This window comes from Lampetra planeri, chromosome 52, assembly GCF_965212315.1.
Source record: "Lampetra planeri chromosome 52, kcLamPlan1.2.h2, whole genome shotgun sequence".
In the NCBI taxonomy this organism is placed as follows: domain Eukaryota; kingdom Metazoa; phylum Chordata; class Hyperoartia; order Petromyzontiformes; family Petromyzontidae; genus Lampetra; species Lampetra planeri.
Window position 1 is genome coordinate 1,043,838 of NC_136158.1, and position 25,762 is coordinate 1,069,599.

The following is a 25,762-nucleotide window of genomic DNA, read 5'->3' on the forward strand; positions in this document are numbered from 1 at the left end:
ACACGCGCGCACACACACACGCGCACACACGCGCGCACGCACGTTGCGTGCATGTATTCCTCTTTACGAAACGATCTTCTAATTGCGCGGAGTGGCCGAGCGCCCCCCCCCCCTATGATCCAGTCAGCCGGAATGCGCCCGATCCCATCTCCCTCGACACGTCTCGCGGGGCTCTGCGGGGTTTCGAGTCTGGGTTCGTGCGTCGTGCGTAGCGATCGCCCGTCGCACTCGACAAAGATGCCCCGCGTCGCCTTTGACAGGCGGTCAGGGCGAGCGCTGCTAGCGAGTGTCCCGGCACCTATGAAGGCTATGAAGGCCCGTGGCACCCCGAGGTGGTGGGAGGCCGCCTTTGTCTCACCGCCAGTGGCGACGTTGACCGCAACACCGCACCAGCTACTCATTTGAGGCCGAGTCGACCCAGCGGACGCCCAGGACCGGTTCAGATAATCGTCACCGGCGTCGGGAATCGAGCTCGGGTCCTCTGCCCCGCTGCGCGGTGCCGCTAACCGCTGCGCCACCGCTCCCGCCACCGTCCGCGCGCAGACAGCTTCGTCACGGGGATTTGTTTTTTTAGTTTTTTGCGGGAATTTTAGAGATTTTTCGAACCCCCCTCTCCCCCGCCCCCCACCTTGTTGTTTCATGGATGGAGCCGATCCGGCGACGTCTCTGCGGTTCGCGGCTCGCCAACGTGGGGGGTGGAGGAGTGGGGGGGCTCCCCTCCCCTACACTCCCCTCCCCTGCCGGCTACCGATACACAGCCGTAACCAAGGGCAACCGTCTCCGAACTTGTGCGCTCCGCACCCCCTCCCCCCCCCCTTAGCAACGGAGGATGGAGTGGCAAACGCGCGATGTTTGAAGTGCACTCCTCCTCCTCCTCGCGTAGAATTTACCGTATTCTCTGGACCACGAGACGCACTTTGTGAGTCTTACCGTATTCTCTGGACCACGAGACGCACTTTGTGAGTCTTACCGTATTCTCTGGACCACGAGACGCACTTGGTGAGTCTTACCGTATTCTCTGGACCACAAGGCGCACTTGGTGAGTCTTACCGTATTCTCTGGACCACAAGGCGCACTTTGTGAGCCTTACCGTATTCTCTGGACCACAAGACGCACTTTGTGAGTCTTACCGTATTCTCTGGACCACGAGACGCACTTTGTGAGCCTTACCGTATTCTCTGGACCACGAGACGCACTTTGTGAGTCTTACCGTATTCTCTGGACCACAAGACGCACTTTGTGAGTCTTACCGTATTCTCTGGACCACGAGACGCACTTTGTGAGCCTTACCGTATTCTCTGGACCACGAGACGCACTTTGTGAGCCTTACCGTATTCTCTGGACCACAAGACGCACTTTGTGAGTCTTACCGTATTCTCTGGACCACAAGGCGCACTTTGTGAGCCTTACCGTATTCTCTGGACCACGAGACGCACTTGGTGAGCCTTACCCTCAACTCCAGCGGGCCCCACCACCGCCTCTTACTCGCCACGCTGCGTCGCGGCCCTTTGCCAAATGCCTCTTCTCGTTATTTCAGGTCGCAGAGCCCCTGCCCTTTAGACGGCACCTTTGGCCTACTCTTCCCCCACGCTGGCCTCGCGTCTCGGAAGAGGCGGGCAGTGCCCACGCCTTACCCCAGCACGCCCGGCCGCCAGCGTGCCACTCGCCCTGCGTTGCCGCACGATCTTGGGGGTTGACGGAAGCCAAATTGTCACTCTTGGGGCGGGCGGGCGGGCGGGTGGTTTCATGCGGACTTGATTCCATTGCCAAAGGTTTCCATTTGGTGTTTGGACATCTTGACACCTCCTGTTTTATTGCAAGAAAGGTTAACAACTCGTTCTTATTCTTTCATACTTTGATACTTGCCCACCGGCGTAGGAATATGGAATCCCTGCCTCTGGCACAGGAGATGAATACCGATGGCTCAATGCGAATGTGAACAGCGGGCGGCCCAAGTGCAGAGGGGTTCCGTGTTGCCCAGCTGCGAACCCGGTGGCCCGAGTTCGATTCCCGCTCACGGCCACCGGTACACCGGTGAAGATCACAACCTGAACCGGTCCCTTGGCCTCTTCCCCTTGGTCGACTCGGCCTCAAATGAGTACCTGGCACAAGGTGCAAACAGCAGCGCTTGGCGAGACAAAGGCGGCCGGGCGTCGTGCTGGCCACCCACCCCCTCGTGTGCCACAACGCCGGCCTTCATAGGTGCTACTCGCTACTCTCAGCACTTGCCCCAACAGTCCGTCAAGGCTACACGGGGGATCTTTATCTTTGATACCCCCCCCACCCACCCCCATCCATGAGCTTGCTTTGCTGTAATTGTTTTGCTTCGGCGGACAGTTGAGCCGAAGGTACAAGACCATTGTGTCCGACGTTTGAAAATGCGTCAAACGTCATCAGGGCAATCTCCAGGAAATTAACCCGTAAAAACAAAGTTTTTCACTATAAATCCTTCATATGCGTGGCGGCTAGAGTCCTCTCGTCCTCTGGCTTGAGATGGCTGCCACCTATGGGTCAGATGATTGCCTGCCACCATTAAGCAATTGGTAATTAAATAAATAAAGATTCCTAAAAAGTGTAACATTTTGGAAAAAAAATTTCACGAAAATACGTTGTCACGCACAACGAGTCTGTGTGCAAAATGTCAGCTTGATTGGATCACGGGAAGTGGGTTAAAAAACGACCGAAAGATTTGCACGGTCGTAAGCGCGCAAGCAAGTGAACTTAATATAAAGGATTTTAAAAACCCAGCCCCATTGAGGAAGTCAGGATGGCTTCTTCCCACGTGTGCCGTGCGGAGCGGGGCGTCCGTTGAGGTTGCGTGGATGTCCGCGTTTGAACTCGGAGCTTTCGTCCGTAACCTCGCGCAGCCGATCGCCGAAGCGCTCGTCGTAGTGTCAAGTTGCGAGAGTTTTTATTTCGCGTTCCCAGGCGAGAACTCAAGAGGCCGAGGATAGGGCCTCGTTTGCGAGGGTGGCCTGGCACCACGAAAGTCACCGGGGACGGGTGGGTGGTTGACGGTCCCATTAGCTGCAGCCGCACTTTAACAACTCTGGCACCCCCCCCCTCAGCCAGTCTACATAACAAAGGCTCAGTCCTTTGTTATGTAGACTAGCCGTAGCTTCAGCTGCACCAACCTTATCATAATAATAAAAAAAACTCATATCCAGGGGCCTACCCTGGCTCCTCCCCCCTCAACCAGTATATATACAAGGTCGGATCTCTTGGATTTTTTCATTTACTTGATACAGCTAGCGTGCTGTGACGGTTCCACCTGAAGACGGAGGCTTGTGTTGCCTCCGAAACGTCGTGATTTTTATTTTATTTAAATGTTTTACCTACGTGACTTTACCGAAAAAAACCTAAGAATATGAATCCTTGCAGTCACGAAAGCTTCAAATCTAGAATGTTCTGTCCTTAATTTAACCGGGGGATGGAATTGCCCGGGGCCCAGTCGAGACGCCGTCTGACCTCGGGGCGCCCCTGAGGGTGCCGGCAAGGCCTGGCGCGCACCCCGTGGGTGGCACCGCGATGTTGTTGATTTTCGTTGAACGCGTCGCTTTGAAGCAAGCCAACTCGCCCGCCCGCCGGTGGGAGGTCTGGCCTCGGCCCCGTGGCACGGGGGGCAAATCGCTCGGCCGGTTATCGCCGCGCGAACGGGGGGGGGGCCTGGGTCGCCGTTAATCGCGTAAATTCGGCGTCGCGTAAAATGACAAAGCGATGTATGAGCGGCCGGGGTCGTAGCGGGTTGGGACGGTGGGGGGGGGTGTTGGGGGAAAGTGTTTAATGGCGTGAGTGGTCGCCACTTACAAATGTGGATTCTTTTGCGACGGCGGAATAATTTTTGCGGTTTCTTTGCGCGTGTGTGTGTGGGTGCGTGTGTGCGTGCGTGTATGGGTGTGTGGGTGCGTGCGTGTGTGGATGGATGCGTACGTGCGTGTGGGTGCGTGTGGGTGCGTGTGTGGGTGCGTGCGTGTGCGTGTGGGTGCGTGCGTGTGTGTGTGGGTGCGTGTGTGGGTGCGTGTGTGGGTGCGTGTGTGGGTGCGTGTGTGGGTGCGTGTGTGGGTGCGTGTGTGGGTGCTTGTGCAGAGCAGTTGCGTAGCGGTTAGCTCGCCGCGCCATGAACCCGGCGACCAGTTGGATTACCGCTCACAGCTCCCACTCACCTGCACACCTGACTCCTCACCTCCACATCTCACCACTCACCTGCACACCTGACTCCTCACCTCCACATCTCACCACTCACCTGCACACCTGACTCCTCACCTCCACATCTCACCACTCACCTGCACACCTGACTCCTCACCTCCACATCTCACCACTCACCTGCACACCTGACTCCTCACCTCCACATCTCACCACTCACCTGCACACCTGACTCCTCACCTCCACATCTCACCACTCACCACTCACCTGCACACCTGACTCCTCACCTCCACATCTCACCACTCACCTGACTCCTCATCTCCACATCTCACCTGCACACCTGACTCCTCACCTCCACATCTCACCACTCACCTGCTCACCTGCTCACCTGACTCCTCACCTCCACATCTCACCACTCACCTGCACACCTGACTCCTCACCTCCACATCTCACCACTCACCTGCACACCTGACTCCTCACCTCCACATCTCACCACTCACCACTCACCTGCACACCTGACTCCTCACCTCCACATCTCACCACTCACCTGACTCCTCACCTCCACATCTCACCTGCACACCTGACTCCTCACCTCCACATCTCACCACTCACCTGCTCACCTGCTCACCTGACTCCTCACCTCCACATCTCACCACTCACCTGCTCCAACACCGGTGACGATTATCTGAACCGGTCCTGGGCCTCTCCCAGGTAGATTCATCCTAAAATGAGTTCCTGGTGCGGTGTGTAGTAAACATCGCCACTGGGGAGACAAAGGCGGTCGGACGTGGTGTTGGCCACCCACCCGCGCCTTTGACAATCTGCACACGTGGCATTTGTGGGCCCCCCTAATTAATTCCACCCCAACCCCCTCATCAAAGAGAGCGCCTCTTTAATTAGGGCTGCCCTTCTGCCAGCGGGCCGACCGGACTGCGGGGGGGCGGGGGGGGGGTAGAGGGGGGGGGGGTGCCCCCTACGATCGCACACCAGCCCCCCGCGAGGACGCCGTTAATAATTCAGCCCGTGGAGGCGGATTTAGTCTCAGAACTTACGAGCGTGGCCTTACGATTGCCAAAACAAAAAACTAAACACGAAGCAGCGAAGGTCAAAGAGGATTTCCTGCTCGAGTGAGCGTTGATGCGTTGGAGGTTCTCTCCCAGCAGCCCGAGACGGTGGTGGGAAGTCCGATTTGCTAGGATTTATATTCTTAAGAAATTTTTAATTTGACCAGGTAAGGCCCCCTCTGAGCGAGGTAGCTCTTATTTTTTTTGTAGAAGCGACTTGGTCATCACAAACGATAGCCACACGAAGCGGTGGCTTCGCATCAACGTCACGTGGGCATTGAGAGCAGCAGCCACAGACACCCTGAACGCACGATGTTGACTCGAAACGTGGAGGGGAAAACCGGAGGGACCCGGAGAAAAATACACACGACCACGGGGCAGAGTACGATCCAAGTATACAGCAGCAGGCGTCAGGGTCGGGATCGAACACACGACCTCCTGTACACCAGGCGAGGGAGTTAACATCTCCTAGCCACCGTGATGATGATGATGAGAGAGAAACACGCAAACTCCAAATATACAGCAGCAGGCATCGTCAGGGTCAGGATCGAACACACGACCTCCTGTACACCAGGCGAGGGAGTTAACATCTCCTAGCCACCGTGATGATGATGATGAGAGAGAAACACGCAAACTCCAAATATACAGCAGCAGGCATCGTCAGGGTCAGGATCGAACACACGACCTCCTGTACACCAGGCGAGGGAGTTAACATCTCCTAGCCACCGTGATGATGATGATGAGAGAGAGACACGCAAACTCCAAATATACAGCAGCAGGCATCGTCAGGGTCAGGATCGAACACACGACCTCCTGTACACCAGGCGAGGGAGTTAACATCTCCTAGCCATCGCGGGCGCCCAGTGCATCCTGGGTACCGCTGATCCACGTGGCTTCTCCTTCAGCCGAACAGCCAGCGAGTGACGCTAACAGTGTGGGGCGATCTGTCTTTGTGTGGTGCCGTCTTCTCCTCCCCACTACCTCCCCCACCCACTACCCCCCCCACCCTCCCCACCCTCCCCTCCCTCCCACCCTGCCCTCCCCACCCTCCCCCACCCCGCGAGGAGGAGCAGATGGAGGAGGTGGTGAGGAAGATGCAGGACGAGACGAGCGGAGTTCCCATCCGCACGGTCAAGAGCTTCCTCTCCAAGATCCCCAGCGTCGTCACCGGTAGACGCTCTCCTCCCCCTCCTCCCCCCTCCCCTCGTCGCTTCGTCATCTTCGTCATCACCGTCATCGTCATCGTCGTCGTCATCACCATCGTCGTCGTCATCACCATCGTCGTCGTCATCACCATCATCGTCATCATCATCGTCGTCGTCATCACCATCGTCATCGCCATCACCATCGTCGTCATCACCATAGTCGTTATCACCATCGTCATCATCGCCATCGTCATCGTCGTCGTCATCACCATCGTCGTCGTCATCACCATCGTCGTCGTCATCATCATCGTCGTCGTCGTCGTCGTCGTCGTCATCACCATCGTCATCGTCGCCATCGTCTATAATGTTTTACCCACGTGATGATGAGCTCCACTTCGTTTAGCTATTATCGTTTGTGGGGAGGCCGATTCTGAAAAATAAGTTAGTAGCTCAGTGGGCTTTACCTGGTAAAATTAACATAGTTTAGTTTAATTTTTATTTTTTTTCAAGTGATTTGTTTACCTTTCGTATACTTTGCACTCCGATCGTGTTTTTGTACCGATAGCTCACCGGATTCCTCCAGTATAAATACACATTATGATTCTAAACAATGCCGTGGTCATCATTATCGTTATTGTATCATCACCATCATCATCACTGTCGTAATTATCGGTTAAATCATCATCTCTATTGACGTGACATCACTATTGACGTGACGTCATCTATATTGACGTGACATCATCTCTATTGACGTGACATCATCACTATTGACGTGACGTCATCATCACTATTGATGTGACATCATCACTATTGACGTGACATCACTATTGATGTGACATCATCACTATTGTGACATCATCTCTATTGACGTGGCATCATCACTATTGAGGTGACGTCATCACTATTGACGTGACGTCATCACTATTGAATGATAATTAATGGCGCCACTGTCACTCGGCAGGGTTGAGCCGCTCCCGACACAAATGTCAATAAGTGATCAATACCTCGTTTACCTCCCTGCCCCCCCCCCCTCGCCCCCCTGCCCCCACCTCACCTGCCCCCACCTCACCCGCCCCTCACCAGGTGCGGACATCGTCCAGTGGCTCATGAGAAACCTCATCATTGATGACCCAGGTGAGAGCTCCTCACCTCTACACCTCACCACTCACCTCACTCCTCACCTCACCACTCACCTCTTCATCTCACCACTCACCTCACTCCTCACCTCAACACCTCACCACTCACCTCACTCCTCACCTCACCACTCACCTCACTCCTCACCACCTCAACACCTCACCACTCACATTGCTCATCTGTCACACCACCAGTGTCTCACCACCAGTGTCACACCAGAGAATTGACGCCAACAGGCAAACAGTACAAAGACAATGCTAGTATCAGAACACTTAGGGGCCGTACATAAATGACGTCACGTACCTAGGGGGGGGGGAGGGGGGTTTGAGGAATGTGACGTCACATCAAAACGCGCAACTTTAAATAAATATAGACAACACGTTCTACTTAATTAAATAGACTTTTTAATAAATGTTTTCTCCTACAATATCTGAGTGCAGCGCCACATTAAATACGCGCTACAATGACAATAGTTTAAAGCGATTTGAAGCATGTTTAATCTTGGGGGGGGGGGGGGGGGCAGATCTTTGTGACGTCATATTTGAGGGGGGGTCTGATGTTTTTGTGACGCCGTGTGACGAGGGAGGGGGGGGACAAAAATCGTCAAAAATCGCGTGACGTCATTTATGGACGGCCCCTTATAGCACGGTTCAAATCAGTCATATCTAAAAAGTACGGAAAATTCTAATAATTATAGGTTTCTGACATTTCTGGTAAATAAACAAGTTCACCATACATACAGCAGCACTTGCCCCAGCAGCTTGCCGAGGCTATACCGTGGCGGCGGGGGGCGTGCAGGGGGTTGATGGACACCTTTGTCTTTGTGCGCAGCGGAGGCGCTGCACCTGGGCACGCTCGTGTCTGCTCACGGATATTTCTTCCCGATCTCGGACCACGTGCTCACCCTGAAAGACGACAACACCTTCTACCGGTTCCAGGTGAGCGCCGGGGGGTGCGGGGAGGAAGGGGGGGAGGGGCATGCAGGTGTGATGACTCGGCAGGTGTGACCGTGCAGAATCAGAATATTTATTTTATTATTTTAAATATATAAATTGACTGGAGAAATCCGAAGAGCTGTGAAGCACTTTTTCTTCACCGGCGCGCAGGAGATTCACAGATGTCCGATTTCGATTTAAAGCTTTCGTGACTGCAGGGATTCATCTTCTTGGTTATTTCGGTAAAGTCACGTAGAAGGGAAATAATAAAATAATAAAAATATTACATTGTAAAACATAATAAAATACAATTGTATTTTCTTGGTTCTTTCGGTAAAGTCACGTAGAAGGGAAATAATAAAATAATAAAAATAGAACATAGTAAAACATAATAACATACCATTGTATTTTATAATGTTTTATTTTTATTATTTTATTATTTCCCTTCTACGTGGCTTTACCGAAAGAACCAAGAAGAGATGTCCAATTGTATACAGACGCGTGACTATGCAGGTGTGACTTGGCAGGTGTGGAGGGGGTGTCCCGGCTCGCTGCCCAGGCTAGGGGAGGGCAGCAGTGGTATTCAGGGGCAGGGGAAGATGATGGAAGGGGTGGGGGGTGGTGGAGGTTATCGACCTTTCAGCCGCCGCGCCTCAACAACACAGGGAGACGTTTCGCTCTCTCCGGGCGGGATGCGTGACGTAGTGCTGCCCCCTAGTGGTGTGGCGTCGACAACAGCGGGTGACGTACTCTGGTTCTTTCGGTAAAGTCACGTGGGTATAAAAGAAATTTTATCACGACGTTTCGGGCGCAACACAAGCGTCTGTAATCAGGTGGGACAACCACAGCAAGAAACAGCTGCTGCAGTGGGCAAAAGGGCTGCTGTGACAAGAGGCTACGTAGGTAAGAGAGGGGGGAGGAGCCAGGGAGTTGTTCTGTAATATCCCCTTCCACGACCCATTCTTCATCAAGGGGGGCTATGCAGCACTCTGCAAGGTTTACCAAACTGTGCTCCACTCGTGACGTGCGGTGCCGATGGCGCGGTTAGCCCGGCCGGCGGTGGCGGTAGCGGTGGTGGTGGCGGTGGCGGCCGTCTCTAACCCGGCGCTGTGGAGGCAGCGGCGGCGGTGAGGGTTGGTGGATCACCGCACAGATGGTGCGAAACTCCCTTCTACCCGTGAGCGTCTCTCCATCTGTTCCTTCTGTACGGGGATCGAGCGTTGCCCCCCCCACACCCCTCGCACACGTGGATTTTCTCCGGGTGCTCCGGCTTCCTCCCAAGCGTGTAATAAATACGACTCGTCGTGAATTGGCCGAATGCATCTTAAGCCTTAACCCATTCCGATGACGTGTGATTCTCTCACTTGGTCTAAGGGTCTCTATGCGAAGCCATGGGTCGCTCCATATGTCTATGGGTCTCTCTGACTCTATGGATCTCTGTGTGCTTCTATGTTTTATGGGTCTCCGTATAGGTCTATGTGTCTCGGCATAAGTCTTTGTGTCTCTGTGTGAACAGAACGACGTACGTGTACGCCGTCAGTTTTTCTTCCGGTTCCATTGCGATGACGTTTCACGGATGTCATGGTACGTCATCGGAACGGAATCAGAAGAAAAAGTTAAATAAAATAACTCTATCGCACAAGGCCAAGCGGGAGGGCGCGTGGCACAGTTTGGGGCGCCCTCTACAGCAGAGTGGCGGCGGTCGTCGTGTAGCTACAGTTCTCTGCGGCGAGTAACAACGACTTAAAATAAGTCATTTTTAAAAATACTTTTTTTTAAAACACGCTTTAATGAAATCTACCGCACGAGTAATGGCAGAACTCCAGGAAGTGGCCCCGAGGCTTGCCATAACGTAAGGGGCCGTGGTGATTTACAGCCAACGTGAGTTGAGCGTGGACAATTATACCCAAGCCGAAACATAAGATATGAAAAAGATTGTTTAAAAAACATATATATTTTTATTTTTAATGATAAAATATAGTATTGTCACCAGTGTGACATACGTATACCAAGTTTGCAGTCGATACGACATTGGGAAGTGGGTTAAAATTGATTTACAAGATTTGAGGATACGACAACAGACAGAGTCAGTTTATCAAAAGCGTGTAACAGAATGTTTTAAAATATATGTTTTTGATTTTTTATGATAGAATATAGACTTGTCATCAGTATGACAAAAGTTGGCAGATGATAGCACATTGAGAAGTGAGTAAAAATTTGAGTTACAATATTTTTTGAGGATACAACAACAGACAGAGTGAGTTAAATAAAAGCGTGTAAAAACAACGCCGCTGCTACTACTACGACGCCTCTCTCTAAATAAAATGAACGCTGAACCGGCTTGCACGATTCAGCGGTGAACGGGACCCACCCCACCCCACCCTGCCAACTTGCAGACGTCTCGGAACTTGGAAAGGCTTAACCTCGGCACGCCCATCGCGTACCTGTCAACCCCTTACCAGTGCCATCTCTACCTTACTACAGACCAATTCAGAGACCCTATTGGTCACCCGGTGCTCTTTATAAATCTCAACATTCATTTACAAAGTCCCATCACAAGGGAGAAACACAAACAAATAGACAATCACCACGACTACACTCACCACTAGTGCACTCGCCACTACATACCTGTGAAGACCTTATCAGTGCCCTCTACCTTGTTACAGACCAATTCAGACCCTATTGGTCACCCCGTGCCCTTTATAATTCTCAACGTTCATTTACAAAGTTCCGTCACAAGGGAGAAAACGCAAACAAATGGACATTTTGTTGTTGCCCGCATTGAAACGGCTGTACGCCGTACGGACCTCGCAACTCAATCTCCCTGTACACGAACACGCGGTGAAGCGTGCAGGTTCCACACGGTGTGCCGTCGCGTCATGCGGTTGCGTGAGCGACGTTGTTTCTCTCCGCTGCCCCCCCCCCGCCGCTGCTTTAGACGCCCTACTTCTGGCCCTCCAACTGCTGGGAGCCGGAAAACATCGATTATGGTGAGAGCGGATATCCGGGAAGAGCTTTGTAGATCGTCGGATTTCTCCCCGGAATAAACGAAGATTCTGATTCTGTTCCCGCACGTGCTGCCGATCCACTCTCGCGCCGATCCATGTCCGCTGGGTGTGGCCCAATTCTGGCCCGGGGTCACGGCGGGGGGCGGACCGGGATCCGACTCCGGTAGCCGGGCTGAACGAATCGACGATTCGACGAGTTCAGTTCGTTTCCAGTGCGGCGGTAGACTTGTGTTAGCCGAAGAGGATCGTTTGTTTAGACCGGAGGTCTCCGACACCGGCAGTAGGTCTACACCAATCAAAGCATTGCACCTCGCTCCACACACCCACACTGCTGACGGGGGAGGTGGACAAGAAAACACAAATCAAGTCGTGACCCAAAGTGGTTGATGACATCTTTCCAATGATTGTTCAGTCTATAACCTTCCTCTCGGTTGAAATTGTCTCTGTGCCTGTGTACTATATGGATGGCTTCATGAACTAATTTTTGTTCATAATATAGGTTTTTGGGTCAGATCGCGTTATTTTTAAATGTGTCGTAACCCTCCACCACCCGACACGGCCAAACAGTAAAAAACGTGTCACGTTTTCAAAGGACAACATAATTGACTTCTTTAGCCCACCGGTGTGCTGAAGAGAGAATCAACAGCATTTTAAAATTTTTAAAAAGTCAATTAATTTGTCCTTTGTGAACGTGACACATTTTTTACTGATTGGCGGTGGATGGTTACGACACATTTATAAATAACGCGATCTGACCCAAAAACCTATATTATGAATAATATTGGTCGCGAAAGCCTACGTGTTAAATTAATCTTTTTTGATAGCCAGTAGGCTTGCAAGGTACCATCGTCTTAGAGAAATACATTTCGTGAGCCAGCCGCATTAAAATAATGATCAGCCACGGCAGAATTATTGGTCCTTCCATGTTTCAAATGTGCTTCATGTTTACGAACACGATCCGAGACATGTCGCTTAGTTTCCCCAATGTAACTGCTGCCGCAGATACAGCTTAGTTTGTAGACGCCGGGATATTGCATGTCAGGAATCTTGTCTTTCACAGATGGGATCAGATCACGAATTTTATGTACTGTGTTAAATCGGATCTGGATCTTGTGTTTGTTCATGATTTTGGAAATCTTTTTGGTGACCCCTGCTATGTATGGCAGGGTGATGGTAAGGCCCCACTGTGCTTATATAATGACTTAAATCTTTCGTGACTGCAGGAATTCATATTCTTGGGTCTCTCGGTAAAGTCACGCAGATAGGTTTGTTATTTTCTTTAAACCTATCTACGTGACTTTACCGTAAGACCCAAGCATTTGAGCTTATACAGCGCTTTTACTGGTAGGAACCTCCTGGTTACACCAGCTCACAGGGGATTATTGTGTCCGTCGTGCAGGGAGGGGCTGGGTGGGGAGGGGAGGGTAGGGAGGGGCTGGGTGGGGAGGGTGGGGCTGGGTGGGGAGGGGCTGGGTGGGGAGGGTGGGGAGGGGCTGGGTGGGGAGGGTGGGGCCGGGTGGGGGGTGGGATTTGTGGGGCTGGGTGGGGAGGGGCTGGTCACCCCGTGGTGCCCTTATAAAACTCAACGTTTAACCTACTCACGCCGGCTTGTGCCCGCCCTCACAGTCGGCCATATTTGCGGAATACACCACGCCGCCGTTGACCCTGCAGGCCATTGACCGAGCAACCCAACGTTCCTACCAGCTCCCTCCGCAGGAATGTGTTTCAGAAGTGACCTGGCTATCACAAACGATAGCTCAGCAAAAGTGGCTGATCATCGCGTCGAAATTTAAAGCAGCCGAAACAGTTTAAAGCCACGCTTCTATCGAGGCTGCCAAGCAACCCGGTTTGGCCGGGGCAGGTGACGTTGAACAACGAGCGCAGGCGAATGATAAATTGGCGTGGAACGCAATGAGCGTTCTTCAGGGCCGTGATCCGGGGACGAGCTCCGACACGTCGGACTCCCGTGTCCCGAACAGCCACCCGTCGGAGAAGGAGGTTAAACGTTGTCCTTTCGTCACCTGCAGCCGTGTACCTGTGCAAGAGGGCGATGCAGAACAAGGCTCGCCTGGAGCTGGCCGACTACGAAGCCGTAAGTGCTGGGCTCACGGTCGCCTGCCGCTGCTGATGGTCAGGCCGTTGCACGTGGCTGCCTTGTAAACCAAGCGCTGTGGAGGCAGCGAGGGTTGGCGGATCGCTCACTGACTCGCTCACTGACTCGCTCACTCACCCGCTCGCTCACCGACTCATGCGCTCACTCACTCACTCGCTCACTGACTCGCTCGCTCACTAACTCGCTCGTACACTTACTCACTGGCTCATGCGCTCACTCACTCGCTCGCTCACTGACTCACTGACTCACTCATTCACTCGCTTACTGACTCATGCGCTCACTCACTCGCTCGCTCGCTCGCTCGCTCGCTTGCTCACTCTCTCGTTAGCTCACTCACTCACACACTCGCTCACTAATTCATGCGCTCGCTCACTGACTCATGCGCTCACTCACTCACTGACTCGCTCACTGACTCATGCTTTCACTCATTCACTCGCTCGCTTGCTCACTCTCTCGTTAGCTCACACACTCACTCACTCACTGACTCATGCGCTCACTCATTCACTCGCTCGCTTGCTCACTCTCTCGTTAGCTCACACACTCACTCACTCGCTCACTCACTCGCTCGCTCACTGACTCATGCGCTCACTCACTCACTCGCTCACTCACTCGCTCGCTCACTCACTCACTCACGCGCGAAGCTCCATCCTTACCCGTGGGCGTCTCGGTCAACATCGCCTGGATCGTGACCGGGGTACGGTGGCAGTACAGCAAGTGGGTCAATCTCCATTTGTACGGGGATGGCAGTACAGCAAGTGGGTTCGTCATCATCGTTGCCTAATTATTCTTGCTTGTTGTTAATTTCGGCACTTCTGTGTGCATGTGTTTGTCTGTGTGTGTCTACGTGTGTGTGTCTATGTGTGGGTCTATGTGTGTGTGTCTATGTGTGTGTGTCTACATGTGTGGGTCTGTGTGTGTCTACGTGTGTGTGTCTACGTGTGTGTGTCTACGTGTGTGTGTCTACGTGTGTGTGTCTACGTGTGTGTGTCTACGTGTGTGTCTGTGCCTTTGTCTCTGTGTGCTGCAGGAGAGTTTGGCGCGACTGCAGAGAGCCTTCGCTCGCAAGTGGGAGTTCATATTCATGCAGGCCGAAGCACAGGCCAAGTGAGCACACACCGCTGCACCACCACTCCCTCACCCCCAGCTCACCGCTGCACCACCGCTCCCCACCCCCACCTCACCGCTGCACCACCGCTCCCTCACCCCCAGCTCACCGTGTGCGCGTCACGCGGACGAAGGCGACGTGACCACCCCCCCCCCCCACGTCGCCCGCGTTGACGGCGTCGGCTCTTCGCGGACGCCCCCTGTGGGTGCAGACACCCGCCACGAGAGGGCGGCAGAGAAAGATTTCGCCAGGAAGCGGCGTGGCCCTGGCCGGGTCGGTGGAGGGGGGTCCGTGATGCAGCAGCTGGGAGCGTGCGTGTGTGTGTGTCAGTGTGTGTGTGTCAGTGTGTGTCAGTGTGTGTGTGTCAGTGTGTGTCAGTGAGTGCGTGTGTGTGTCGGTTTTATGTGTCGGTGTGTGCGTGTGTGTGTCAGGAGCGGTAGTGTAGCGGTTAGCGCACTGCACTACGAACCTGGCGACCCGGGTTCGATTCCCGCTCACGGCAAACACTAGTGACGATTATCTGAACCGGTCCTGGGCCTCCCCTAGGTCGACTCAGCTTCAAATGAGTACCTGGTGCGGTGTGTAAACATCGCTACTAGGGAGACAAAGGCGACCGTGCGTGGTGCTGGCCACCCAGCCCCTCGTGTGCCGTGCCAACCTTCATAGGTGCCGCTCGCAATCAGCACTTGCCCCAACAGTCTGTTGAGGCTACACGGGGGATTTTTGTCTTTGCTGCGCGTGTGAGCTCGCAGGGTGGACAAGAAGAGGGACAAGGTGGAGAGGAAGATCCTGGACAGTCAGGAGCGAGCCTTTTGGGACGTGCATCGCCCTGTGGTCAGTGAGGGCGGTCGCGACACCCTCGGGGGGTGCCACCTTACAGCGCTGCCGAACCACGTTTACAACTCAGTCCGTGTCCGTCTGCGGGTCTCTTGTTGAGTCTATGGCTCTCTATGTGAGCGCGTAACGTGTGTACACGTGTACACGCGCGTGCGTGATGTGTGTAACGTGTGTGCGCGTGTGTGATGTGTGTGTGATGTGTGTGTGTGCGCATATGCGTTGTACGCACGCGTGTGCAACGCGTGTCCGTGTGTAACGCTCACCGCCCCCGCCCAGCCTGGCTGTGTGAACACCACCGAGGTCGACATCAAGAAGTCGTGCCGCATGCGCAACCCTCGCAAAACGCGGAAGGTGAGATCCAGACGCACACGCACACACAAAGACCCCCCTGTAGCCTTAACAGACTGTAGGGGCAAGTGCTGTTAGCGAGCACCTATGAAGGCCGGCACGGCACACGAAGGGGTGGGTGGCCAGCACCACGCCCGACCTCCTTTGTCTCCCCAGTGGCGATGTTTATTACACACCGTACCAGGTACTCGTTTGAGGCCGAGTCGACCTAGGCGAGGCCCACGACCGGTTCGGATAATCGCCATCGGTGTTGACCGTTAGCGGGAATCTAACCCGGGTCGCCGGGTTCATGGCGCAGCGTAGCGCCAACCGCTCCCCCACCGCTCCCCCACACGCGCACGCAAATAACTGTGCAATTCGGTACGAGTGTATTTGTGCCTGTCCCTCTGCCCCTGCCCCCTCTGCCCATGCGCGTGCCCAGTCGGTGTACAACCTGCAGAACGATGCGCGGACACACAGCCCCGTGCGGTCCCCGTCACCAGGAAGGAAACCTCCCACGGAGGATGAACTCAGGCAGCAGGTGAGTGAGTGAGTGCGTGAGTGTGTCAACATCGCCACTGGGGAGACAAAGGCGGTCGGGCGTGGTGCTGGCCACCCACCCCCTCGTGTGCCGTGCCAGCCTTCATAGGTACTGCTACTCGCTAACAGCACTTCCCCCAACAGTCTTGTAGAGGGTTATACGGGGGGGGGGGTGGATGCTTTATCTTTTATGAAGGCTTCCTTGCACCGGGACGGGGACTGTCCCGGCCACACCAGGACGCTTGCCGGTCAGCGCCGCGCTGGGATGAGGGGGACGGCCGCATTAAGCCGCGTTAAGCCGCGCGTAGCGGTGGCGGGCGCTGTAATTCCACGGCTCGTGTCTCGTGTCCCCGCAGATCAAGTACCTTTATATGCAACTGGACCGGCATTGTTTGAAGATGTCGAAGGTCACGGAAAGGTAAGTTCTCAGATGACGCTGCCTCCGCGTGTGTGCACGAGTGTCTACGCATGCGTCTGCGCGTGCGTGTGTTAGTCTGTGTGTGCGTGTGTGTTAGTCTGTCTGTGCGTGTGTGTTAGTCTGTGCGTGCGTGTGTTAGTCTGTGCGTGCGTGTGTTAGTCTGTGCGTGCGTGTGTTAGTCTGTGCGTGCGTGTGTTAGTCTGTGCGTGCGTGTGTTAGTCTGTGCGTGCGTGTATGGGGAGCGGTAGCGCAGCGGTTAGCGTGCTGTGCTCCGAACCCAGCGACCCGAGTTCGATTCCCGCTCACGGCCAACACCGGTGACGGTTACCTGAACCGGTCCTGGGCCTCCCCCAGGCCGACTCGGCCGCCCACGCCCTCGTGCGCCACGGTGCCGCAATTCACGGGCGCCGCTCGCAAACGGCGCTCGCCCCAACAGTCTGTTCAGGCTACGCGGGGGATCTTTGTCTCGGTGCGTGCACGTAGCCTCATCAGCTACACGGAGCACTACGCCGAGTATGATCCGCTCATCGTGGCGCCGGAGCCGTCCAACCCCTGGGTGACCGACGACACGGCGCTCTGGGACAACGACGGCAGGTGGTGCAGCGTCGCTCTCGCTCTCTCGCTGCACCCATCACCGATTCAGCAGCCTGATGCCTCCGCTCGATACCGACTCACGCGCTCACTCACTCACGATCCATCCCTCCACTCACCCACTCACTCACGTTCCCTCCACCCACTCACTCACTCACGATCCATCCGTTCCCTCCACTCACTCACGATCTCACCACTCACTCACAATCCCTCCACTCACTCACTCACAATCCCTCCACTCACTCACTCACTCACCATCCCTCCACTCACTCACGATCTCTCCACTCACCATCCCCCCGCTCACTCACTCACGATCTCTCCACTCACTCACTCACGATCTCTCCACTCACCATCCCCCCGCTCGCCCGCTCACGGTGTCTGTGCCGCTGTTGTTCCATGCCGCCCGTGCCGGCTCGCGAGTAGCAAGGAGTCAAGCGAGCAGCGCGTGCGCCGCTCGCTCACTCACAATCTCTCCACTCACCATCCCACCGCTCACTCACTTACTCACCATCCCCCCGCTCACTCACTCACGGTGTCCGTGCCGCTGTTGTCCCGTGCCGCCCGTGCCGTCTGGCGGGCAGCAAGGAGCCGAGCCAGCAGCGCGTGCGCCGCTGGGGCTTCTCCATCGACGAGGTGCTCAAGGACCAGCTCGGCCGCGAGCAGTTCCTCACCTTCCTCAAGTCCGAGTTCAGTTCCGAGAACCTGCGGTGAGCGGCCCTCCTCCACCCGGCGTAAACCAGGCGGCACACGATCCGCGCGCCGGGCACGCACCGGGGAGTCTTGCGCAATCCCCGGGATCGAACGTTTATAGCTCTCCCCACCATCACCGCCAACAAAGACAAAGATTTCGATTTAAAGCTTTCGTGACTGCAGGGATTCATCTTCTTGGTTCTTTCGGTAAAGTCACGTAGAAGGGAAGTAATGAAATAAAAAAATAAAAATATAAGAAAATAATTCTCACGACGTTTCGGCCAACAACGCAAGCGGCCGTCCTCAGGTGACTTTACCGAAAGAACCAAGCAGACAGACAAAGATTTTAACCCCCCCGTATAGCCTTTGACAGGCTGTTAGGGCAAGTGCTGTTAGCGAGCAGCACCTATGAAGGCCGACACGGCACACGAGGGGGTGGGTGGCCAGCAACCACGCCCGACCGCCTTTGTCTCCCCAGTTGCGATGTTCACACATCGGGTACTCATTTGAGGCTGAGTCGACCTAGGGGGGGGAGGCCCACGACCGGTTCGGATAATCGTCACTGGTGTTGGCCGTGAGTGGGAATCGAACTCGGGCCCCGGTGATGGCTGGCAAGGTCAAGTCGTTTCCGGCGTGGTGCGTAAAACTAAACTACGAATTTTGTTTATTTTATGTTCCCAGGAAAGGCCTCACTGAACTATACAGCTCTTTTCAGAAGCGACCTGGCCACAAATGATAGCTCAACGAAGTGGCTTATCATCTTCTAGATTTGAAGTTTTCGTGACTGCAAGAATCCATACTCCTTGGTTTTATTCGGTAAAGTCACGTAGGTAAAAATAAAATAAAATGAAAATGAAATTTAGTTGTTTTTTTATTTTTACCTATGTGACTTTACCGAATAAAACTAAGACGTATGGCTTATCATCATTGTACTCGTTCTGATTCTGGACTCGTTCTGATTCTGGACTCGTTCGCCAACCGGAAGGCAACGCAGCACGGCGAGTGCAGTGAACTTGACCTTTCCGTGACCTTCGACATCTTTTAACAATGCCGGTCCAGTTGCCTACAAGATGCGAGCCGCGGAATTACAGAACCCGCCACCCCGACCCCTGCCCGTGACCCCTGCCCGTGACCCCCGCCCGTGACCCCCGCGGCGCGACCCCCGCAAGCTACACCGGGGACCTTAGGCTTGGCGTGCGGCAGGTTCTGGCTGGCGGTGCAGGAGGTGAAGCGGAGGGCGGTGCGGGAGGTGGCCCCCCGCGTGCAGGAGATCTGGGGCGAGTTCCTGGCGCCCGGAGCTCCGAGCCCCATCAACCTGGACTCGCAGAGCTACGACCGCACCACGCAGAGCGTGCAGGACCCCGGCCGCTACACCTTCGAGGAGGCACAGGTCAGCCACGGAGCCCCCCACCCCACCCCCCACCCACCCCGCCCCCCACAAGCTCCCCACCCCACCCCCCACAAGCCCCCCACCCCACCCCCCACCCACCCCACAAGCCACCCACCCCACCCCCCACAAGCCCCCCACCCCGCCCCCCACAAGCCACCCACCCCGCCCCCACAAGCCACCCACCCCACCCCCCACAAGCCACCCACCCCGCCCCCACAAGCCACCCACCCCACCCCCACAAGCCACCCACCCCACCCCCACAAGCCACCCACCCCACCCCCCACAAGCCACCCACCCCGCCCCCCACAAGCCCCCCACCCCACCCCCACAAGCCCCCCACGGCTTCTCTCTCACCCCCTTCTCCCCCCCCCCCCCCGCTGGTAGGGTAGAGGTTTAGCTGCACCGCGCTTCTGAACCCACCGGGCCCAAGTTCCATTCCCCCTCACGTCCACCGACACCCGTGACGATTCTATCTGAACCGGTCCTGGGGCCTCCCCCTAGATCGACTCAGCGAGTAGTAAACGTCGCCACTGAGGAGACAAAGGCGGCCCGGGCGTGGTGTTTCTCACCGCACGCCCCCTCGTGCGCCGTGCCGGCATTCACAGGCGCTGCTGCTCGCTAACGGCACTTGCCCCAACAGTCTCTTAAAGCCACATGGGGGATCTTTGTCTTTGTCTTTACCGAGCCAGGACCGAAACGGTGCCACCGCGCCAGCCTCGCGAGAAGACATCTGAATGCGACTTGGGGCCGAGCAAGGCCGGGGTGGGGGGGGGGTGTCTTCGTTGTGCGTGACGTCAGCGCGGAGCTGACGAACAAAATGTGAACCCCCGCCGGCGTGTGTTTCACCCCCCCCCCCCACGCCGCGTCTCTCCCGTCCGTCCAGGAGCAGATCTACAAGCTGATGAAGTGCGACAGCTACGCGCGCTTCCTGCGCTCCAGCGCCTACCAGGAGCTGCTGCAGCCCAAGAAGAAGGTGGGTCCCCGCCCACGGCCCTGCGATCGCTCGCCACACGCTCTCCGATTGCCCGCCACACACTAGCCCGCCCTGTGATAGCCCGCCCTGTGATAGCCCGCCCTGTGATAGCCCGCCCTGTGATAGCCCGCCCTGTGATAGCCCGCCATGTGATAGCCCACCCTGTGATAGCCCGCCCTGTGATAGCCCGCCCTGTGATAGCCCGCCCTGTGATAGCCCGCCCTGTGATAGCCCGCCATGTGATAGCCCGCCCTGTGATAGCCCGCCATGTGATAGCCCGCCCTGTGATAGCCCGCCCTGTGATAGCCCGCCCTGTGATAGCCCGCAATGTGATAGCCCGCCCTGTGATAGCCCGCCATGTGATAGCCCGCAATGTGATAGCCCGCCCTGTGATAGCCCGCCCTGTGATAGCCCGCCCTGTGATAGCCCGCCATGTGATAGCCCGCCATGTGATAGCCCGCCCTGTGATAGCCCGCCCTGTGATAGCCCGCCCTGTGATAGCCCGCCCTGTGATAGCCCGCCATGTGATAGCCCGCCCTGTGATAGCCCGCCATGTGATAGCCCGCCCTGTGATAGCCCGCCCTGTGATAGCCCGCCCTGTGATAGCCCGCCATGTGATAGCCCGCCCTGTGATAGCCCGCCCTGTGATAGCCCGCCATGTGATAGCCCGCCCTGTGATAGCCCGCCCTGTGATAGCCCGCCCTGTGATAGCCCGCCATGTGATAGCCCGCCCTGTGATAGCCCGCCCCGTGATCGCCCGACATGTAATAGCCCGCCTTGTGATAGCCCGCCATGTGATAGCCCGCCCTGTGATAGCCCGCCCTGTGATAGCCCGCCATGTGATAGCCTGCCCTGTGATAGCCCGCCCCGTGATCGCCCGCCATGTAATAGCCCACTATGTGATAGCCCGCCTTGTGATAGCCCGCCATGTGATAGCCCGCCCTGTGATAGCCCGCCCTGTGATAGCCCACTATGTGATAGCCCGCCCTGTGATAGCCCGCCATGTGATAGCCTGCCCTGTGATAGCCCGCCTTGTGATAGCCCACTATGTGATAGCCCGCCCCGTGATAGCCCGCCCTGTGATAGCCCGCCCTGTGATAGCCCGCTATGTGATAGCCTGCCTTGTGATAGCCCGCTATGTGATAGCCCGCTATGTGATAGCCCACTATGTGATAGCCCGCCCCGTGATAGCCCGCTATGTGATAGCCCACCCCGTGATAGCCCGCTATGTGATAGCCCACCCCGTGATAGCCCGATATGTGATAGCCCGCCCCGTGATAGCCCGCTATGTGATAGCCCACTATGTGATAGCCCGCTCTGTGATAGCCCGCTTGCTCGCTCTGCGATTGCTCACCCCGTGATTGCTAAAACGATCCTCGCCAGCTGTGGAACTCAAGGTGGGACTCCTTTCCCAGTTGAACTCGCAGTAGTAGAAGTAGTGGCGGAGCTTTCGTGACCGATATCATCAGTAATTAAGGGGGGGGGGTTTCGTGTTAGATCGCCGCGCAAATATAACTGTGTCATCAAACCTGCACCCACCCGGCGCAATTATATTTACACGGCGATCAAACCCAACAAAAGCGTCGATTCTGGAGGTGAGGTTCCGGTGACGTACGTGTACCCGTACGCGCAAGCCATCGGTCTTTCTTCCGCTTGAATGACGTGCGGGAGAGGGGTGTGTGGCACTGCATTGGCGCCGGCTACCAGAGTGGCGACGGTCGTGTCGTCACGGTTCTCTGCGGTGAGTAACGAAGGCGCTGCTATGCCTCTCTAGATGAAATGAACGCTGAGCCGCTTTGCACGTTCCGAGATTTGGCAGTGAACGGGACACCCACCCTGTAACTTACAGAAGTCTTGGAAAGGGTTAAGTTGGGGCCCTCACGGCAGAGGTCGCAAACGAGTTTTGATTCCTTACCCGTACCCGTACCCGGCCGCACCAGGGTCGCAAATGGGTACCCGTACCCGTATCCGGCCGGGTACGGGTACCCGTTTCCTACCCTTACCCGTACCCTACCCGAAATGAGTGACAAACGGTGACTCACCAGTGACTCACGGACTACCCGTACCCGGCCGCACCAGGGTCGCAAACGGGTACCCGTACCCGTACTCGGCCGGGTACAGGTAGCCGGGTATCGGGTAGGGTACGGGTATCGGGTACCCGGTTGCGACCTCTGCCTCACGGTGGCTAGGAGATGTTTTCTTCCTCCCCTGGTATACAGGAGATCGTGGGATTGATCCCGACCCTGACGCCTCTGTGTACGTGGAGTTTGCGGTGTCTCTCTCTCCCCGTGGTCGCTTGGATTTTTCTCCGGGTCCTCTGCTTTTGTCCGTCCCCATTTAGAATCGACATCGTGCGTTTGATGTATTTGGCTACTAGAAATTTCCACACGATGATGAACTACTTCGTTGAGCTATCATTTGTGGCAAGGTCGCTTCTGAAAAAGAGGTCTGCAATTCAGTCAGCCTTACCTGGTAAAATAAAAAAGATAGTTTAGTTTTAGTTAAATGCGGTTGTTCTACTGTGTTAACAGGTGTGTCGAACAGGTGAGTGTTGAGTTATTGAACAGGTGTGTTGAGTAATTGGACAGGTGTGTGAGTTATTGGACAGGTGTGTGTGAGTTATTGAACAGGTGAGTGTTGAGTTATTGAACAGGTGTGTTGAGTAATTGGACAGGTGTGTGAGTTATTGAACAGGTGTGTGTTGAGTTATTGAACAGGTGTGTGTGAGTTATCGAACAGGTGTGTGTGAGTTATTGAACAAGTGTGTTGAGTAATTGGACAGGTGTGTTGAGTAATTGGACAGGTGTGTGTGAGTTATTGGACAGGTGTGTGTGAGTTATTGAACGGGTGTGTGTGAGTTATTGAACAGGTGTGTGTGAGTTATTGAACAGGTGTGTGTGAGTTATTGAACAGGTGTGTGTTGAGTTATTGGACAGGTGTGTGTAAGTTATTGAACATGTGTGTGAGTTCTTGAACAGGTGTGTGTGAGTTATTGAACGGGTGTGTGTGAGTTATTGAACGGGTGTGTGTGAGTTATTGAACGGGTGTGTGTGAGTTATTGAACAGGTGTGTGTTGAGTTATTGAACAGGTGTGTGTGAGTTATTGGACAGGTGTCTGTTGAGTTATTGAACAGGTGTGAGTCTAATGCCCCCGAGAGCTCCCTCTAGTGGAGGCCCTTCCACCAGCTGTGTCGTGAGCAAAGCGATTGCAGGGCTGCACCTCTCTCCATTGCCTGGTTGATTCTGCTTGTCGTTTAATTTTTTTCCCCCGTAAACATTCTGAGGAAGTTTTCCCCATTGTGTTTTGTTCTAACCCGCAGGCTAAAATGCTGACCGCCAAGAGGCTCACGAGTCTAGTCCAGTCGTCCTAGGCCCAAGGCCTGCTCGGGTCACCGAGCACCGCCGACTTTCCGTGGCATCTGCAGAACGGGCACTTCTTTGTTTTTGTTGTTTTTGTTGTTTCTGCCATTCAAGTAACAAAACTCAACCCGGGGACCGTCGACCGCTCGACGTCCGTTCCGCTGGACTCGCCGCCGGTGTCTCCTCCTCCTCTTCCGATGTGAACATTGACCTCTCGCCCGCCTTTGACCCTCGCCGACCTTTGACCCTCGGGACAAAATGGGGAAGAGAGAGAGAGGGCAAGAAAAAAAAGCATTTCTCGGCCCGCCGGTCGTGCGGCGTCTCTCATGGTCGTCGTCGTCGTCGTCGTCTTCGCCATCCTCGTCGTCACGGCAGCCATCGCCGCGCCCGTTCTCTACCGGGCCCCGCACCGACAGCGCCGCTCCTCCCACCCGCGCCGCTCCGCGCCCCAGCGGGGATCAGCTGGAAGGGCCGCGGTGGTTTTTCACCGCCGGGCAAATCACGCCCCGCACGCCACTCACGAGTCGCGCCGGACTCACCCCTCGTGCTTTCCTCGCCCCGCGGCTCGGCAACCTGCGGTTCCGGAGCCGCGTGCGGCTCTTTAAGGGACCGCCTCGTGACCTCGTTGATGAAGGACCGCCGTGTCGTATTCACCCACAGTGCATTGGGGCTCTCGGAATATTGAGATGTTTTATTTGTTACCCAAGTAACAAAAAACGGCCCTCCTTGTTGTTTTGTTTTGCCGAGCCCCTGGTCGAGTGGCTGCCAGGTCAAATCCAGTCGGAGTTCGTTGTTCCACGTGATTATTGATATCATTATTATTATTGTTGTTGTTGTTGTTGTTATCGATGTGAATTTGTACGCCGTCAACAAACTCGCGTGGACGGGAGCCGCGCGTCTCGCCAACGTCCTGGCAGGGTTCACGCACACGGGGGGCCGCCGGAGAGCGGGGCGGGCGGGTGGGTGGTTCGGCCAGGTTGCCCCCTTTGGTCTCAAGCTGGATCCACTCTTGAGCAATCTGTTGCGCGCAACCGAGTCAATCGCGAGTGGACGTCTCCGCAACCGGTTGCCAGCCGTCGCCGCGGCCGGCCGCCCCCGCGGTGGAGAGACGCCGCCCGGCTTGTCGAGCAGGCGACCTGCCCGGAGAGGCACGCGGCAAAGTCCGCCGGAACCGCGCGCCGCTTCGTTGCGATCCCCGGACCGTTCCCCCGTGTCGCTTAGACGCTCCCCCGTGTCGCACGGCCGCTCGCCTCGGGCGAGGACAGAAGACAGGCGACGGCCACTCGCGGGCGACGGTCACGTGCGAGCTACGGTCACGTGCGAGCGCGATGATGATGATGATTTCGAGATTTGAGGAGCGATGTTTTGCTTTCGTGGCCCGTCGCTCGGGGTATTGGTGCCCCCCCCCGCCCCCCACCTCCCCTGGATATTAGCTGCGCGTGGGTGGGCTTCAGGAAATGGACCCGTGGGGGGGGGGGGGGTAGGCTTCAGAGAGGGAGGGGGACCCTCACCTGGGCGGCGTTTTTCTCCCTCCCCTCGACCCCCCACCCCCGAGGCCTCCGATAAAAACATTTAGGCGTAAGCCCTGGTGCACAAACCTGGGGGGGGGGGGGAGTCCGGGGGGTGAGGGGTCGCACATACCCAGAGCATGGAGCTGCTGGGGCGCTTGACAATCGTTTTCTCCCCCGGCCGTCGGCGAGCGCTTAAAAAATAAAAAAGCCAAAACGGCGGAGACCGCACGCCGCACTGACACTGCCGGGGTCGCAGCGCCGCTCACAGACCACGCCGGGCCGAGTAGACCAAGCGTGCAGCGCGTGCACGTGTGTGTGTGGACGCGTGTGTGTGTGCACGCGTCTTATCTAGCCTAGCCAAGCGGTGGATATCGGCAGGTGCTCGCGTTTTAAAAAGGTCGTCTGCTCCCGTCGGTGTGTGGTCTAGAAGGCGCCCCCCCCGCTATGAGGTGGGTTTGTTGGTCTGTTGTCCATTTGC

At 55.8% G+C, this 25,762-nt stretch overlaps 1 protein-coding gene across 1 annotated transcript in view; it reads left to right on the forward strand.

The window, feature by feature from the left end:
- The window catches only part of LOC144734612 (regulator of G-protein signaling 7-like), a 38,062-nt gene extending 13,350 nt beyond the window's left edge, over nt 1-24,712 (forward strand). The window contains exons 2-16 of the mRNA XM_078616881.1: nt 6,281-6,377; nt 7,436-7,486; nt 8,318-8,424; nt 11,360-11,411; nt 13,457-13,521; nt 14,570-14,646; nt 15,400-15,481; nt 15,761-15,835; nt 16,254-16,352; nt 16,708-16,769; nt 17,253-17,363; nt 17,942-18,067; nt 19,254-19,440; nt 20,324-20,413; nt 23,734-24,712. Coding sequence (XP_078473007.1) covers nt 6,281-6,377; nt 7,436-7,486; nt 8,318-8,424; nt 11,360-11,411; nt 13,457-13,521; nt 14,570-14,646; nt 15,400-15,481; nt 15,761-15,835; nt 16,254-16,352; nt 16,708-16,769; nt 17,253-17,363; nt 17,942-18,067; nt 19,254-19,440; nt 20,324-20,413; nt 23,734-23,784 — 1,332 coding nt within the window. The 3' untranslated portion in view covers nt 23,785-24,712. The remainder of the gene's footprint in view (nt 1-6,280; nt 6,378-7,435; nt 7,487-8,317; nt 8,425-11,359; nt 11,412-13,456; nt 13,522-14,569; nt 14,647-15,399; nt 15,482-15,760; nt 15,836-16,253; nt 16,353-16,707; nt 16,770-17,252; nt 17,364-17,941; nt 18,068-19,253; nt 19,441-20,323; nt 20,414-23,733) is intronic.
- The last annotated feature ends 1,050 nt before the right edge of the window (nt 24,713-25,762 follow it).